General features: G+C 53.8%; 1 protein-coding gene across 1 annotated transcript; it reads right to left on the minus strand.

Annotated features, from left to right (window-relative positions):
* Positions 1-17: 17 nt before the first annotated feature.
* SDHC (succinate dehydrogenase complex subunit C) lies at positions 18-12454 on the minus strand. Its single transcript, XM_026111542.2, has 6 exons — positions 12371-12454; positions 7838-7894; positions 6865-6966; positions 5933-5994; positions 3040-3203; positions 18-1008 (listed from the first exon to the last, which is right to left on the minus strand). Exons 1-6 carry the CDS (start codon positions 12388-12390, stop codon positions 904-906), a joined length of 510 nt encoding a protein of 169 aa, XP_025967327.1. The 5' UTR covers positions 12391-12454; the 3' UTR covers positions 18-903.
* Between the last annotated feature and the right edge of the window lie 405 nt (positions 12455-12859).

A 12859-nucleotide genomic window follows, 5' to 3' on the forward strand; every position in this document is an offset into this window, starting at 1 on the left:
ACCCAGCGGCCATCAAGTGCGAAAGATCAAGGCTGCTTTATTGCAATGGTGGACGAGTTACAAACAGGCAAGGACACAAGAGCTGGTGACAACACGCAATGGGAAAACCACATCACTCCCATTTTAGAGACAGGAAAATACAGGGGAAAACAGGATGTTTTCATTGGCAGGGGCTCCAGAGCCCCCAAGTTTGCTGAACCACCACGTTTTCAGTGAGAAGGAGTCAGGACCGAACATCTGCAGGTCTGAGCGCGACCACCCAGCCTGCTCCTGTGCACCGCTGGCAGCCTTGGAAAGCCCAGGGTCGCGCGGCCGGTGTTGCATCCCGGATGGCACCAATTACCCATTCCCCTCACGGGCACTGGCGTTGGCAGCTCCATCTGCTCTCCCTCCCCTAGGACAGGGCGCCTCAATGGAGATGGTTGTCCTGCACCAGGCCTACACACGCACTACCAGCAGCGCTGGCATCTCCTCCCCTGAGCCCACTCGGACCTGAGAGGACACAATGGGCATTGTCTCAAGCATTGGGACAGAGCAGGGAGAAAAAAATGCACCGGAATTTGCCTGAAAGAACAGCACTGAGTTAGGCAGTTCTCTGCGAGTGCTTGAGCATGCTGGAAATCAGCTGTTAACTTGTGCCCAGCTCTCTGTGGCTATTCTGGTATTTGAGGAGACACCCCGTCCTCTCCCCCCACCGTCAAAAAGGCAGAGCGCATCGTCCAGGCTAATGATAAGCAACTCTGATCATCCACAAAATTTGCGAGGAGGGGAAGTGCCACCTTCCCCAAAGATTTATAGTTACTCAGGAGTCTGTTCTCCCACCTCCCTCCCAAATCCTGAGGTGGGCCAGGACGGACAGACCAGATCTTCAAGAAAAAGGAGGCCATCAACCAGGAGATGCCTTCACATCGCCGCGAGGCCAGCAGAGGAGAGCAGGGTCAGGACGAGGACCAGCACACCAGACTGGTTGACTTGGGAGAGCTTGAACCCCTTCCCCATGTCCCATGCCTACCAGGAGAGAAGAGACATAGCAGTTAGCACCTTCTATTCAGGAGTGAGACAATTCCCAGATGGGACAGACCTCCAGAGCCAGGGATCCGCTGCAGGGAGTGGGCAGGGTTAATTCAACTACAAGTGTCCCATCACTGCAGGGATCTCCTTGGATGCAGGCACACATGCACCACGCCAGAAGAAGAAGTTGTCCCCCACCAGTTCCCCCTCGTCTATCAGCAAAGCTGCCTGTGAGCTCCCCGTAATCCGCAACCGTCGCAGCGCACCACGCTCCCTTCGAGAGCGGCAGCTGCTCTTTGCTTGCTTCGCTCCTGCTGACAGAAGGAGGTTATGAAGCCCTCGCACAAGGCACAGATCCGAGGCAGCAGCAACACCCCCGAGGGCAGAGCTGCGCAGGGGGGAAGGAGTCTTGGCCCCCAGCACATCCACGTTAACCTCTGGGGTACAGTGTGGGCTGCAAAGAGCCAAGCTGAGCCCAGACTGCAAGGGAGGACGGTGGAATGACAACCCAGAGCCGGGAGTCCCTCAGCTTCCAGGCGTCAGATGGATTTTGAATCTCTCACCTAACTTTGGTCAAACGCAAGTAAAAGCTGGGTCGCTCAGTGCGGCACTGTGGAGCCCACACCTTGTCCCAGCCTGCCAGCCAACCTCCAGGAGCTCAAAGAGGAGAAGTACCTGGGGCAGAGCCATTAAACAGAACCTGCTCCCTGTTTACTCCCTTTCTGCTATCTCATAGGCCGTGCTGCCAAGCTCAGCCAGGGACCGATGCGGCTGGTTACGTCCTCGGGCATTGGAAGACAATTTAATTGGCATCTTAAGACATATGTGCAGTCACAGACTTCAGCATGCACTGGACTCACGATACTCTGAACAAGCAGCCGGTTCTGACTGCTCCATTTGCCTGACGGCATCTCACGAGCGAGCGAGGCTCAGCCTGCTGCAGGCCCCACGCGCAGAGACCTCATCTGATGCAGAGGTCTTCAAAAGCGGCATAATGAGCGCTCGCAGCACTGCCGGCCAGACGCTGTCTGCCCTGAGGACCCGCAGAGCGGGCTCCTTTCGCAGAGCTGTCATTCACCCGGAACGGCTCGGCCAGGCGCTTCCCAGCACTCTGACACGAGCATCTAGGAACAGCTGCTCTCAGGTGTAGGATGCAAATATAACATTCAACGGTTTGAGCGCGCGAGTCGCGCGTTTCCATGCTGGAAGCATGGGAACCTGTCAGCACGCGCAGAGCAAGCCCATGTCTAAAGCCCCGCTCTCCACGTGGTGCTCCCTCCCTGGAACAGGAGGATCGTGTCACGCTTCGGGCCAGCTGCCTTTGCAATTTGCTCCTGTAAAACCAAACGTATCTGGAGCTACAGAAACACAAAATCAACTACAAAAGCAGCACGTCTTGTACTGTTCCCAGCTCAAAAGCTCTGCTCTCCAGCTCCCCCTCCTTTGTTAAACACAGGAAGTTTGGCTGAACTGAGCTGATTGTTCCAAACTTCAGCCCAGGGCAAACATCACAGGTTACTTTTAAGCAGAGCGCACTTGTCTCCAAGCCTCCGTTACATGTTTTCTGGGCTCAGTAAATAGCACAAAGCGCTTTGAAGATCGCAGCACAACAGCTGCATTACAAGCGTGAGATAACGAGCGAAGGGCGTCACTTCTGCAGCGCTCGAGTCTGCGGTTCTGCAGGCACTTCCCCTCAGCTGTAACGTCTGCTCCCCGCCACCCCTCTTATCCCAGATCCGTTCCTTGCACGGCCCCGCGAGCAGCTGAGGAGGTAGCACAGGGCAGGGGGAGATGCTCCAGCTATCCTTGCTGCTAGGAGAAGTATCAGCGTAGCGATGCTCTTTGCAACGGAGATGTACCCAAAAATAGCACCTCGTTTCTGAAGCACTTTAGGTGACTAATTTCCATTTCCAAGGGCACCTTCCCAAACACTGCGCACATTGCTCCCTCCTCCAGCAGACTTTTCCCTTCTCTCGCCCCACCCCAGGCACGTGCACACGCACACACTCCCCTCCCAAGGCTACTCACGAGGTGCCGGATTCCGTTCCAGGTGTGGTAGGAGAGGGGGAAAGCCAGAGCGAACTTAGCGGAGTAGATAAGAGCAGGCCCCAGGCTGAGCGACTTCACCATTGCCAGGTAGTGGGGAAACTGCTCTGGGAGAACCAGGGCAGCCAGACCGAAGAGGGAGACTCCTGAGAAAGACAAAGCCACCACAAGCGTTACCAGCACCTCACTGCCAGCAGAGACCCGGGCCGGCAGGAGCACCCGCAGCCCAAAGTCCAAGGCCTTGAAGGAGGACACCAAGTGTCACCACAGTGCTTACATCCTCCCCGGCCCCAACGCAACAGAGCTCACAAGTTTTGCCTGGGAGCGGTTCTGTGCCCATTTCTTTCGCGATGAGCTACGCCTACACCGAAGAGCAATTCAGACAAATCCGACAGACAAACCCGCCGGCTCAGCCACACACCCCACAACTTCGAAGAAGGCAGCGGGGATAATTGTCCTGGTTTCACTGGTGAGACCACCTGTGTTTCTGGTTTTGTGACACAGCCGTAACCAAACCAACAGCTCGTCATGGCTAAGGGAGGAATGAGGGGGCAGAAGGGCTCTCCCTGTTTAGCGGCAGCGTCAGCCGCGCGGTGACAATGTACCCCAGGGTGATGAGAGGACTCAAATTGGGGCAGCAACACACTGAATCTGGGTCCTGCACCAGGGGCTGCATTACTCATACAACACCCTGAGAGGAAACTGTCACGAGCTCAGACATTTGCAGCCCAACCAGCCCAAATTCAAAGTTAAAGGGACAAGCAAGGTTGAAAACATAAGATGGCAGCTCTTCATTGAAGTCCTCAGACCTGCATTTCAGGACAAAAATCACTTTGCTGCCAGCCACTGATAAACGTGCCAATTTAGCGAGACGGCCTCAGCAGAGGAGCGCCACGCGCAGCCCAAGCTAACATCAGCAAAGAAACCGGGAAGCAAAGAGACAGCTTGACACAAGTGGCTGCGCTAGCTGGAGGAGCCGCGGCAGCGTCTCCCCGTCGTTTCTAGGCCAAGAGGGTTTCTCCAGATGGTGCTGCCAAAAGAATGGGAATGATCAAAGCGAGCAGAGTCAGCCAAGTCGCGATTTACCCTCCGCTCAATAGCGCCTGATTGCACTGCGGCGCGCTAGCTCGAGTGCCTCGGCTGAGGCCGGCGCTGGCAGCGAGAGTCACCAGCTGCTTCCCCGCTCAGCCACTCGTCTCCTGAATGGCCTTTGTGTTCGCCCTGCAGAAAGTGCAGGAAGTCAGAGGCTCCTGTAATTACAGGCCTCGCTAGAGAGGAGATTAACGCTTCCGCTCTTCCTCCCGGCGTCAGGGCTCGAGCTGTGGTTGGCGGAAGGGATTCTCCTTCGTGCTCGTACTGGGAAGTGGCCATTTTTCATTCCGATACCAGTCTGATAGACGGTTCCTTTATAAGGAAGCAGAAAGGGCAAAAGTGAATCTGCCAGCTTGGCCTGTGCGACAGCAAGCTGGACGGCTCGAACTGCTGGCAGAGACAGCAGCCCACGGAGCCAACTGGAGATGCTGTGCCTTCGCTGCTCACAGCTCTGTGCCGAGAGCAGCAGCTACGGTCCCAAAGCTGGGTGGTGCCAGCACACAGCCGTCCTGGCCAGCATCGCTGCCACGCGATGCCCTGGATTTGTGCGCAGAGCAGGGCACACAGCCCACCTTGGAGGAGCCAGCGGGGCTCGCAGGGTGCAAAGACAACTGCGAAAGTCACCTTGCTGACACTCGGAGCGGTAACCAAGCGCATGGCCATTTGCTGCTTTCCCGCAGAGGATGCCCAGGCTCTTCAACAAGGCAGAGCACAGCCCTGGGGAAGGGCCGAATTCTCACCAGAGCTCTGCTGTGTGGATGCTGGTGGCGAAGGGCTCTCAGCTGCTCTTTTCCAAGACCTCAGCTTCCACTAAAGTTGACTTCTGCTAAAGACACAGCTCTCACTGGCATCAACTGGTCTGGAAACTCTCAGAGCTGCTCAGAAATCAGAGCCTCGAGGTTGGAAACTGTGCTCCTCGCGGGAGGCCAGGCTGTGGCCCTCGCTGTTTCCTCCCAAGCTACCCAGCTGCACCCTCAGGATGAACACAAGTCCTCAGTTTGTCACACATCCTTTTTGAGCCCCCTCACTCTCTCCCTTCCACAGACACCAGCCCAGCTCCTCCAGCTCCCCAGGAGGCTCTGAGCTACTAGACAAGCACCTTCCTGCGGCCATGAGAGGGCATTAATGGAAATAAAACCGACCTTCCCTGTTAGACTTTGGATCAATTAGTCAAACTACATAAATCAAATCGCTGGTGGGGGGGTTATCGGCTTTGATGATGGTGCCACTTTCTCCCCCCACCAGCATCTCTGGGAAGGCAGCAGCCACTCACAGGAGGCTCAGAAACTCCACCTGTGCGTAAGGAAAATCATCAGGAAGCTCTGCCTGTCTGCCAGTCCTTCCCTCAAACAGAGCCTCTTGTTAGGGAAAACCAGGAAAAAACAGGCACAGAAGAGGTCTGAGACCTGAAGCAGCTAGTCAACTTCTTCAAGCCCAGGAGGAAACAGCATTTGGAGTCATGGGGGAGGAAAGGCCACAGTGCTACAAAGGCTTTTAAGGATTTCACTTATGGGGGTGCATCACTCCCTTTGTGGGACCGAAGCAACTCACAGCAGAAGGAGTCTCGGGCACAGATATCCAGGGGATGGGGAGATATCAGAGGGCAGAGAAAGATGGAGGACAGGAGAAAACCTGTTGCTGAAGCCAACACCACGACTTGGGGGAAAGGGGAGAAAACAGCCCACTGGAATCACATCTCCAAATGAGTTAACACGACCGAGAGGTCTTCACTCCCGCACCCCCAGCCCACCGATCGCCAAGAGCGGCGCAGAGACTCACGCACCCAAGCTCAGCGCAATGCCAGTGCCCCGGTGCGTGATGGACATCGCCATGGGCAGAGACCACCTGCAAAACAACCAACCTCATGAGCTGAACAGACAGGGCCCAAAGGTAGAAAACGTAACATTAGAGCCGCTCCCAAGGCAGAGGCACAAAGCACGGCCCGTCTGTTCCTAGACAGCTCTGTGCTCCTGGGCGGGTATTTCTGCACTCAGAATTATTCAAGGAATCCAGCCAGAGCAAAAGGGGAAAGACGGGGGAATGTGCAGAGGCAGCTTGGGAATGACAAATACCACTGGCACGGGTTCGGGAAGGGGAAGGGCTATGTCTGCCGAGAGAGGAACAAGAGAAAACTGCAGGGCTCCTGCAATTTAGGAACGGAGGGAGCAGGGTTCAGGCATCCAGACATATGGATAAATGAGAGAACCTTGGAAAAGTGATGGAAGCAGCCCAAAAGAAACTGCCATCTCTCTGCAGAGGGAACCTAACAGCCCAAAGTTGGCCTCCTGCCTCCACCCCAGACTTTTGCCAGCTCCAGAGCGGGACACTCTGTTCTGCACAGCCACCCTCCGCAGAGGCTGCTGCCTTTCGACAGCATGTTTGAAAACATCGCCTGCCGCTGGGGAATTTTACCTGCTCTCAAGCCCATATGATAAAAGCAAGTTTCATCAACTCCATGACATAATTGGGGATGTGATTCCCCCCCGCTCCAGCTGTACTCCAACCCCTCAAAGCTCAGACTGTTTGCAGCGTAACACAGTGTCTCCCCACCCTGTGCCTCCCCTGCAAAGCCAGCCCACCCGCCTGAAGTGACAGCAGGGACGCGCACAGCCCTCCCACCCAGGGGTGACACTGAGGAAGGGTTTGGCCCCAAGCTACACATCAAAGCCCAGAAGTGCCCCTGTGCGAAGCCGAGGAGGCTGGCGAGGCTCTTACTTGTAAATTGTGACGTGAGGGGACAAGGGGCGATTGGACTTGGTGTTCTTATCCCAAAAGCGGGCCATCTCCTCCTTCGCTGTCGTTCCCATGGGGACAACACTGTGAAAGAGAGGAGAGAGGATGTGCAGAGAGAAAGGCAGCGATTTACCCTTCCCCGCTCCGCTGGGCAATGCCGCAGTGGCTCTCCACCCTCACAGCAGGCGAGTTCCAAACTGACCTTGACTACAGCAATAAAAAGAATGGGTCCAGCTGTGTGCAAACACGGGTAAGGAGAGGATCACTGCCAGCTCTCCGGAGTTTATAATAATACTCAGGATGGGAAGCCGCTGTTGTGTTAAGCTCAGTTCTGTATTGAAATCCACTTAGCCACCGGAGCAATGCTACCCCCCCGTCGCCCCAAATCAGAGTATAGGATATCAGATAACACATTATATAATACTGATAACGTGCAACCTGCTCTTTACTGCCACGGTAATTGCACACTGTACCAAATAAAGAGCTTGTAATTTAATGTTCCTGAGATTACATAGCAATTACACTTACAGCCCAATTTAGCAGAAAATAACTGTTTCTCCCTAAGCCTGGCAGCACGAAGCACAGGAACAAGGGGGCTTCTGCTGATCCTCGCTCTCATCAGGGGCAAAATTAACGTGCAGTTGTCACAAAAAGCGATCCTGAAGGGTAACAGCGGCACTGCCTCCTCAGCGAGATGCTCAGGCCCAGCCTCAGCACCCAGCCCCCAGCCAAAGATTTCCTTCATCTCCGTATGCAGCCCCAAACCCATGAGGCAGCACTTGCCCATCAGTAAATAGGCCACGATGGCATGACGCGGTAAGCACCCAGGCACCACATGGCAGCGATTGATCAGAATTCCTAAGCGGATAGAGCGTACACATGCACCGAAGCTTTAGACGGGATCCTGCAGGGAAAGAACTTAATCCCGTTACTCTCAATAAAACCTCCAACTCACTGTCGCACAGAAAGGCCGGGGCCAAGCCGAGCCAAGAGGCATCGCCGTCCGACACATCTGCAAAAGAAAATAGAGAAGCTTTGTGAGTGCCAAATAAATGCCTGAAAACACAAGGAGTACGGGACCAGCACAGGGGATTCGTCATTTCAGCGGTTCACGTCTTAAATATCAGTTCTAACACGAGTGGAGCTGGGCTGTTCTTAAACAAATCTTCGAGCTGTAATACTGAGCCTCGCTCTTAAATAGAGTCTCCAGACTCTGCCCAGGGGTTCGTTCTTTACAATACCCTATAATTAGTCTACTCAGCTGTAAGACCTTGTTTATAAGACAGACATAAACGGCACTCTAAGCTCACAGCTACACCGATGCAGTCCATTTTTCACACTCGCTAAAGCAATTACCAGGGCAGGTGGCACATGTCCCCAGAAAGGTGCATCTGCCAAGCGCTGTGAAAAGGGCTGGTTCGGCTACAGCCATCCAGGCATCTAAAATAAAGATATAAACCCCCCCGCCTTCCTCTAAACACTTGTTTTCATTACACTGTTTCACCACCGCCATTCGTTAAGCTCCAAGCATTAGAGAGATGACAAGTCACTGTCACAGCCCAGTGCACACAGCATTTCAGTCACACCAACACTTCGGGCAGGAGGTAAAAAGGGATTTTATGGTGCCCAAAGGAGTGGGAGCTATTCTCTGCAGATCAATTGCAGTAATTGTGACTTTGACATTCAAGGGCATTTCTCCAGTAACTGGGGTAGAGAAACAGGCCCCCAGTCCAGCTCCAGCTCAAGAGTTTGCAGATGTGGGCTGGAATCTACAGCACCCGCTCGCGAACGCTCCTGTCAAGGACAAAGCATAAAAGACAGCACGGCATTTCCTGGTGACATGATGAGAACAAAGTGTGTAATAATGTTTGGCACATTCATCCGCAGCACAGTGACAAACATTAATTAATCTTCTCAAACACACCAGCATCTCCCACTGTTTCATTAACAGCAGTAGATAAACAAAGCACTAGTGCTCTTAAATTGTTCCACAGCCAGTCTAGAGGACAGGGTAGGAGAAACATCTGGAGGTCAGATCTTCAGCAGGTGTAATTGCATAAGAAAAGTCATTCTTATTATCCACCCTGAGTTCCTGTACAAATGGTCTATAGGATGTTTCCTTTTAAAATCCTCCCTCATGTTCAAATGCTGGACTTCGAACACAGCAGATCTTTAGAAAAGCATCCAATCTTGATATACGAATTTTCAGCAATACAGAATACACCCCAGTTCCCAGGTCTCTGCACTAACATGTACATCTTACTTCTGGTTTGAATTTGTCTGGCTTCAACTCCTACCTACCGAATAGTGCCACACCTTTGCAAGCAGGCTGAAGAGTTCTTTGTTTCCAGTTTTCTACCATTTGTATGCATCTACCTTAAGAAAAATCGAGACAGTGCGACTTTCCGTTGCACTAAATAGACTCAATATTGAGTCCCGCACTGCAGAGCAACACTGCCAATTGGAAAACTCTTCTATGCATCTTCTCCAGTTTATCAATGTTCTTCTGGACACATGGGCCTGGCAATTATATCAAGAATTTCAGGATGAAACAGAAACAGCTGGACGGGGCCAGACCAAACCTCCACTGACCCCAATATCATTTCCAACAGCAGCCAACAACAAATCCCCGGAGAAAAGTATGCAAAAACAGGAACACTGCCCTGGTAGCCTCCCAGCTCGCAACCTTTTGCTGCTCACAGACTTCCCAAGCCAGACATGGTTTCAGTACACAATAAATGGACTTTTTTCCTCCATTGCACTGTGTTGTCATCTCTCAAACCCCCTAAGTTTTCAGCCCTCACAAAGGCAGGAATCCTCAGAGCTTAACCAGATGTGGAGAACCACGTCCTCACTTGTCCTGAGCCCACCACGTACCAGCATTATCCAGTACCTCCTAATTCTTGGTTAAGGCAAAGGAGGTGAATGATTAATCTCTATCTGCAGACTATTAATGATTTATATACCTCTCCGACATCCTCCTCAGTCATCTTTTCCAGATTAAGAGTCCTAACCTACTTCGTCTCCCCTCGTACGAAAGCTGCTCCATACCTCTCCTGGGGGGAGGGGTGGTGGAAAAAGAGCAAGGGCGGGATCTGAATCACCCACAACATTCAAAATCAGATTAAAATCCACAGTACATCCATATTTTTCAAAGCTAAATTCCCCAACAAGAATTCCCCATCCCCTCAGCGCAAGTTTTATTTTTTTTTTTAGATGCAAGGCATTACATCTTGCTTCAGTGAAATGAATATTGCTTGCAAAACACAGCCCTCCAGCGAAGCAATCAAGGTCACTCTGTACCAAAGACCTGTCCTCTTCATTATTTATCATTCTCTCAGTTGTTGCGTCTTCTCTAGCTGCCCATCCATTAGCTTACATTTTCTTCCAGATCACTGATAAACATGTTTTCTTTAAAAAAGGAAAATTAGTCCTAAAACAGAATCCTATAGCCCCCCCACTAACAGCTTCCCCATACAGCTTCCCCACCTCTTCATCACACCTGAAAAAGGGTGCGAAAACTAAGGAGACAATTCACTAACAACATAAATTATTCAGAGACTTTACAAAGTACAACGGATTGTAAAGGGCTTGCAAAGGATCTTGCGATGCCGAGCAACTCTGCCATAAAGCGACAGTTTAAATGAAATGTCTATAAATGCACAGCGGCACACTCGATGAAAACAACGCTAACGATACGCATAACATCACAGTTCGCAGCTGCCTTTTATAACTCACAAAGAAAATTTTAGAAGCCACTGGGGATAGCTCTAGAAAAGCATCAGCTCAGTGTCACATGAATAGACATCTTTAAAATTTATCCTGCAAGACAGGTCTATAAAAATCGCTTGGATTTTGCTATGGAGGAGGCAAATGAGCAGCGATTATATATGCTTTTTCATCTGACAAGCAGAAGCAGACACGAGATGAAGTTATCAGGCACAGACCTAAAACTAAAAAGATCTACTTTTCTGTTGTTTTTCAAGCAGAGGATGCGATCGCACTGCGGAACTCCTCGCTCCAGCAGAGAGCGGAGGCATTCTCATCTGCTACCGGTGGAGTCTCGTTTTAAGCAAATCGGCAAACATCACAAAAAGCTTTCCACCAAAGCATGGCCGCCCCACTTTTATTAAGAGAACAAAAGCCAAAACACTGTTTGAACACCAACATCAAGAAGAATATCAATAACGGCAGGCCGGGAGGAGGGAGGTCACAACCCTGAAGAAGCAGAACGCTTTCTGGTGGGGGTTTCAAATCTGAAGAGGCTCCTTCAGCTCAAACAAGCACAACTCCCTCCCTGCGCTCAACCCCACGCACAGGTCAGGAAATATTCCTGCATTTGGCCACCGAACTCCCTCCACACCTACAACCGAAGCCACCAGCCCCACGTAAGGTGGCTCTGCAAGTTCGGGATCACCAGCCCGAGCGCCAGCTCTGAAGCTCAGTGACACAGAGGCGAGAGAAATCCACCCAGGGACTCCGGCATCGAGGCCAGCAAGAGCCAGACGAGCAAGGAAAGGGGCAGGACAGCACAGCCGGGAGCAGGAAGGAGCAGCACTGCCCCTTTCAGTGGCAATAAGCTCCTAATCTCACCTGCAGGCACGCTTATCTCAGCTATAACGTTTAACTCCACCTTTGTAAAAACATCCAGGCCTCAATTTTGCTTTCACAGACCTCACACCAATGGGAATTGGTCTTCTGCTCTGCTACATGCCTTGTTTCTTTACGTTCACGGCCCAAAAGTTACCTCCTCCGCCTTATTTTGGCGGGACAGTGTGGTAAACTGACTGCCGCTTAAGACTATCCCCCCGCAGGGGTAACACTTCGCTGCATCCCTGCAGCCCCTCTTGGAGCTGCCAAATCGCAGAGGAGCATTGCAGAAAGAAGCGCCGCAGATGCACAAATCCTGCCTTTATCCTGCTTTAAACACACTAAGCGATAACTCGGAGGCACGAAAGAAAGCCCAGTGTCTGCTGCACCAAGCGAGCTGGCTGGGTTGTATTTCTGGTTTAACATTTCTGGCTGTTACTTCCGCCTTCCCCCCGCGACCAGCCCCAGCAGGGGCAGAGGCTCCTTCCCCAGCCCCCCCCCCGCCCCGTCCCACCCCCGGTGGCTCCTGCGACCGGTCTCCTCCCGAAAGCTGCCCCCGACCGCCGCCAGAGCCGCCGCGTCCTCGCTCCTGGCCCTGAAGCGGCTCTGGCGTCGCCTCCCCCGAACCAGCGCCAGCGGCAAAACGCGAGCGAGTTTCCGCAGCCGCCGGTGCCCCCGGAAAGGCAAAGAGACGCGGGCTGCGGTAACGGCCGGGGCGGGGAGGTAACGGCCGGCGGCTCGGTGCCTGGCCGGGCGCGGTTACCCGCAGCGAGGCCAAAGAGGAGACCCGGGGGGAGCCGCTGGGGCAGCCCCACCCGCCCGGAGCGCCGCGCCGCCGCTCCCGGGGGGCCTCGGCGCCACCACGGCGCCCCCCGGCCCGCGCCGCCGCGGGAGTCACCTCAACGCCAGCGCCGCCATCTTGGAGCGCCCTGCACGCCGGAAGCGGCCGTGACGCACTTCCGCTCCCGCCGCGCCCGCTCGGGGCGGGGGTTCACGTCGCCCTGACGGTCGCCCGCGGGCCCCGGGAGCGGATCGCGGCAGCCCGTTACCTCCTCCCCGCCCGGGGCTGCCCGTTCCCCCCTCGACGTGGCCCATCGGTGTTCCCCGGCCGCCGGGACGCGTGTTTGGGGCGGCTCCGCATCCCCGGCACCGGGAGGGGCCTCCCGCCGCGCTCAGGCCTGGCCCGGGGTCCGGCCCGGGGCGGCTGCAGCCCTCCGGGAGCCCCCGGCTGTACCGTGGGAGCAGGTGGACGGTACCAGAGGAGGGAGATAACGTTCCCCCCAAGTGGGCGTCTCCCTGCGCCACCCCCATCCTTTCCCCAGCTGCTCCTTCTCATAGCTGCAAACTGTGTGTGCAAAAACTGCATTTTTGACACAAGCTTTTACCC

Source organism: Dromaius novaehollandiae, chromosome 29 (genome assembly GCF_036370855.1).
Source record: "Dromaius novaehollandiae isolate bDroNov1 chromosome 29, bDroNov1.hap1, whole genome shotgun sequence".
NCBI classification, from domain to species: Eukaryota; Metazoa; Chordata; class Aves; order Casuariiformes; family Dromaiidae; genus Dromaius; species Dromaius novaehollandiae.

Excerpts from the sequence above, each read along its gene's own strand:
- SDHC (XM_026111542.2), bottom strand. The coding sequence starts at position 12,390 with ATGGCGGCGCTGGCGTTGAG. Across the intron at positions 6,967-7,837 it reads CCCGGCCTTTCTGTGCGACA|TGTTGTCCCCATGGGAACGA; the intron begins GTGAGTTGGAGG and ends TCTCTTTCACAG. Across the intron at positions 5,995-6,864 it reads CCTCACGTCACAATTTACAA|GTGGTCTCTGCCCATGGCGA; the intron begins GTAAGAGCCTCG and ends GTTGTTTTGCAG.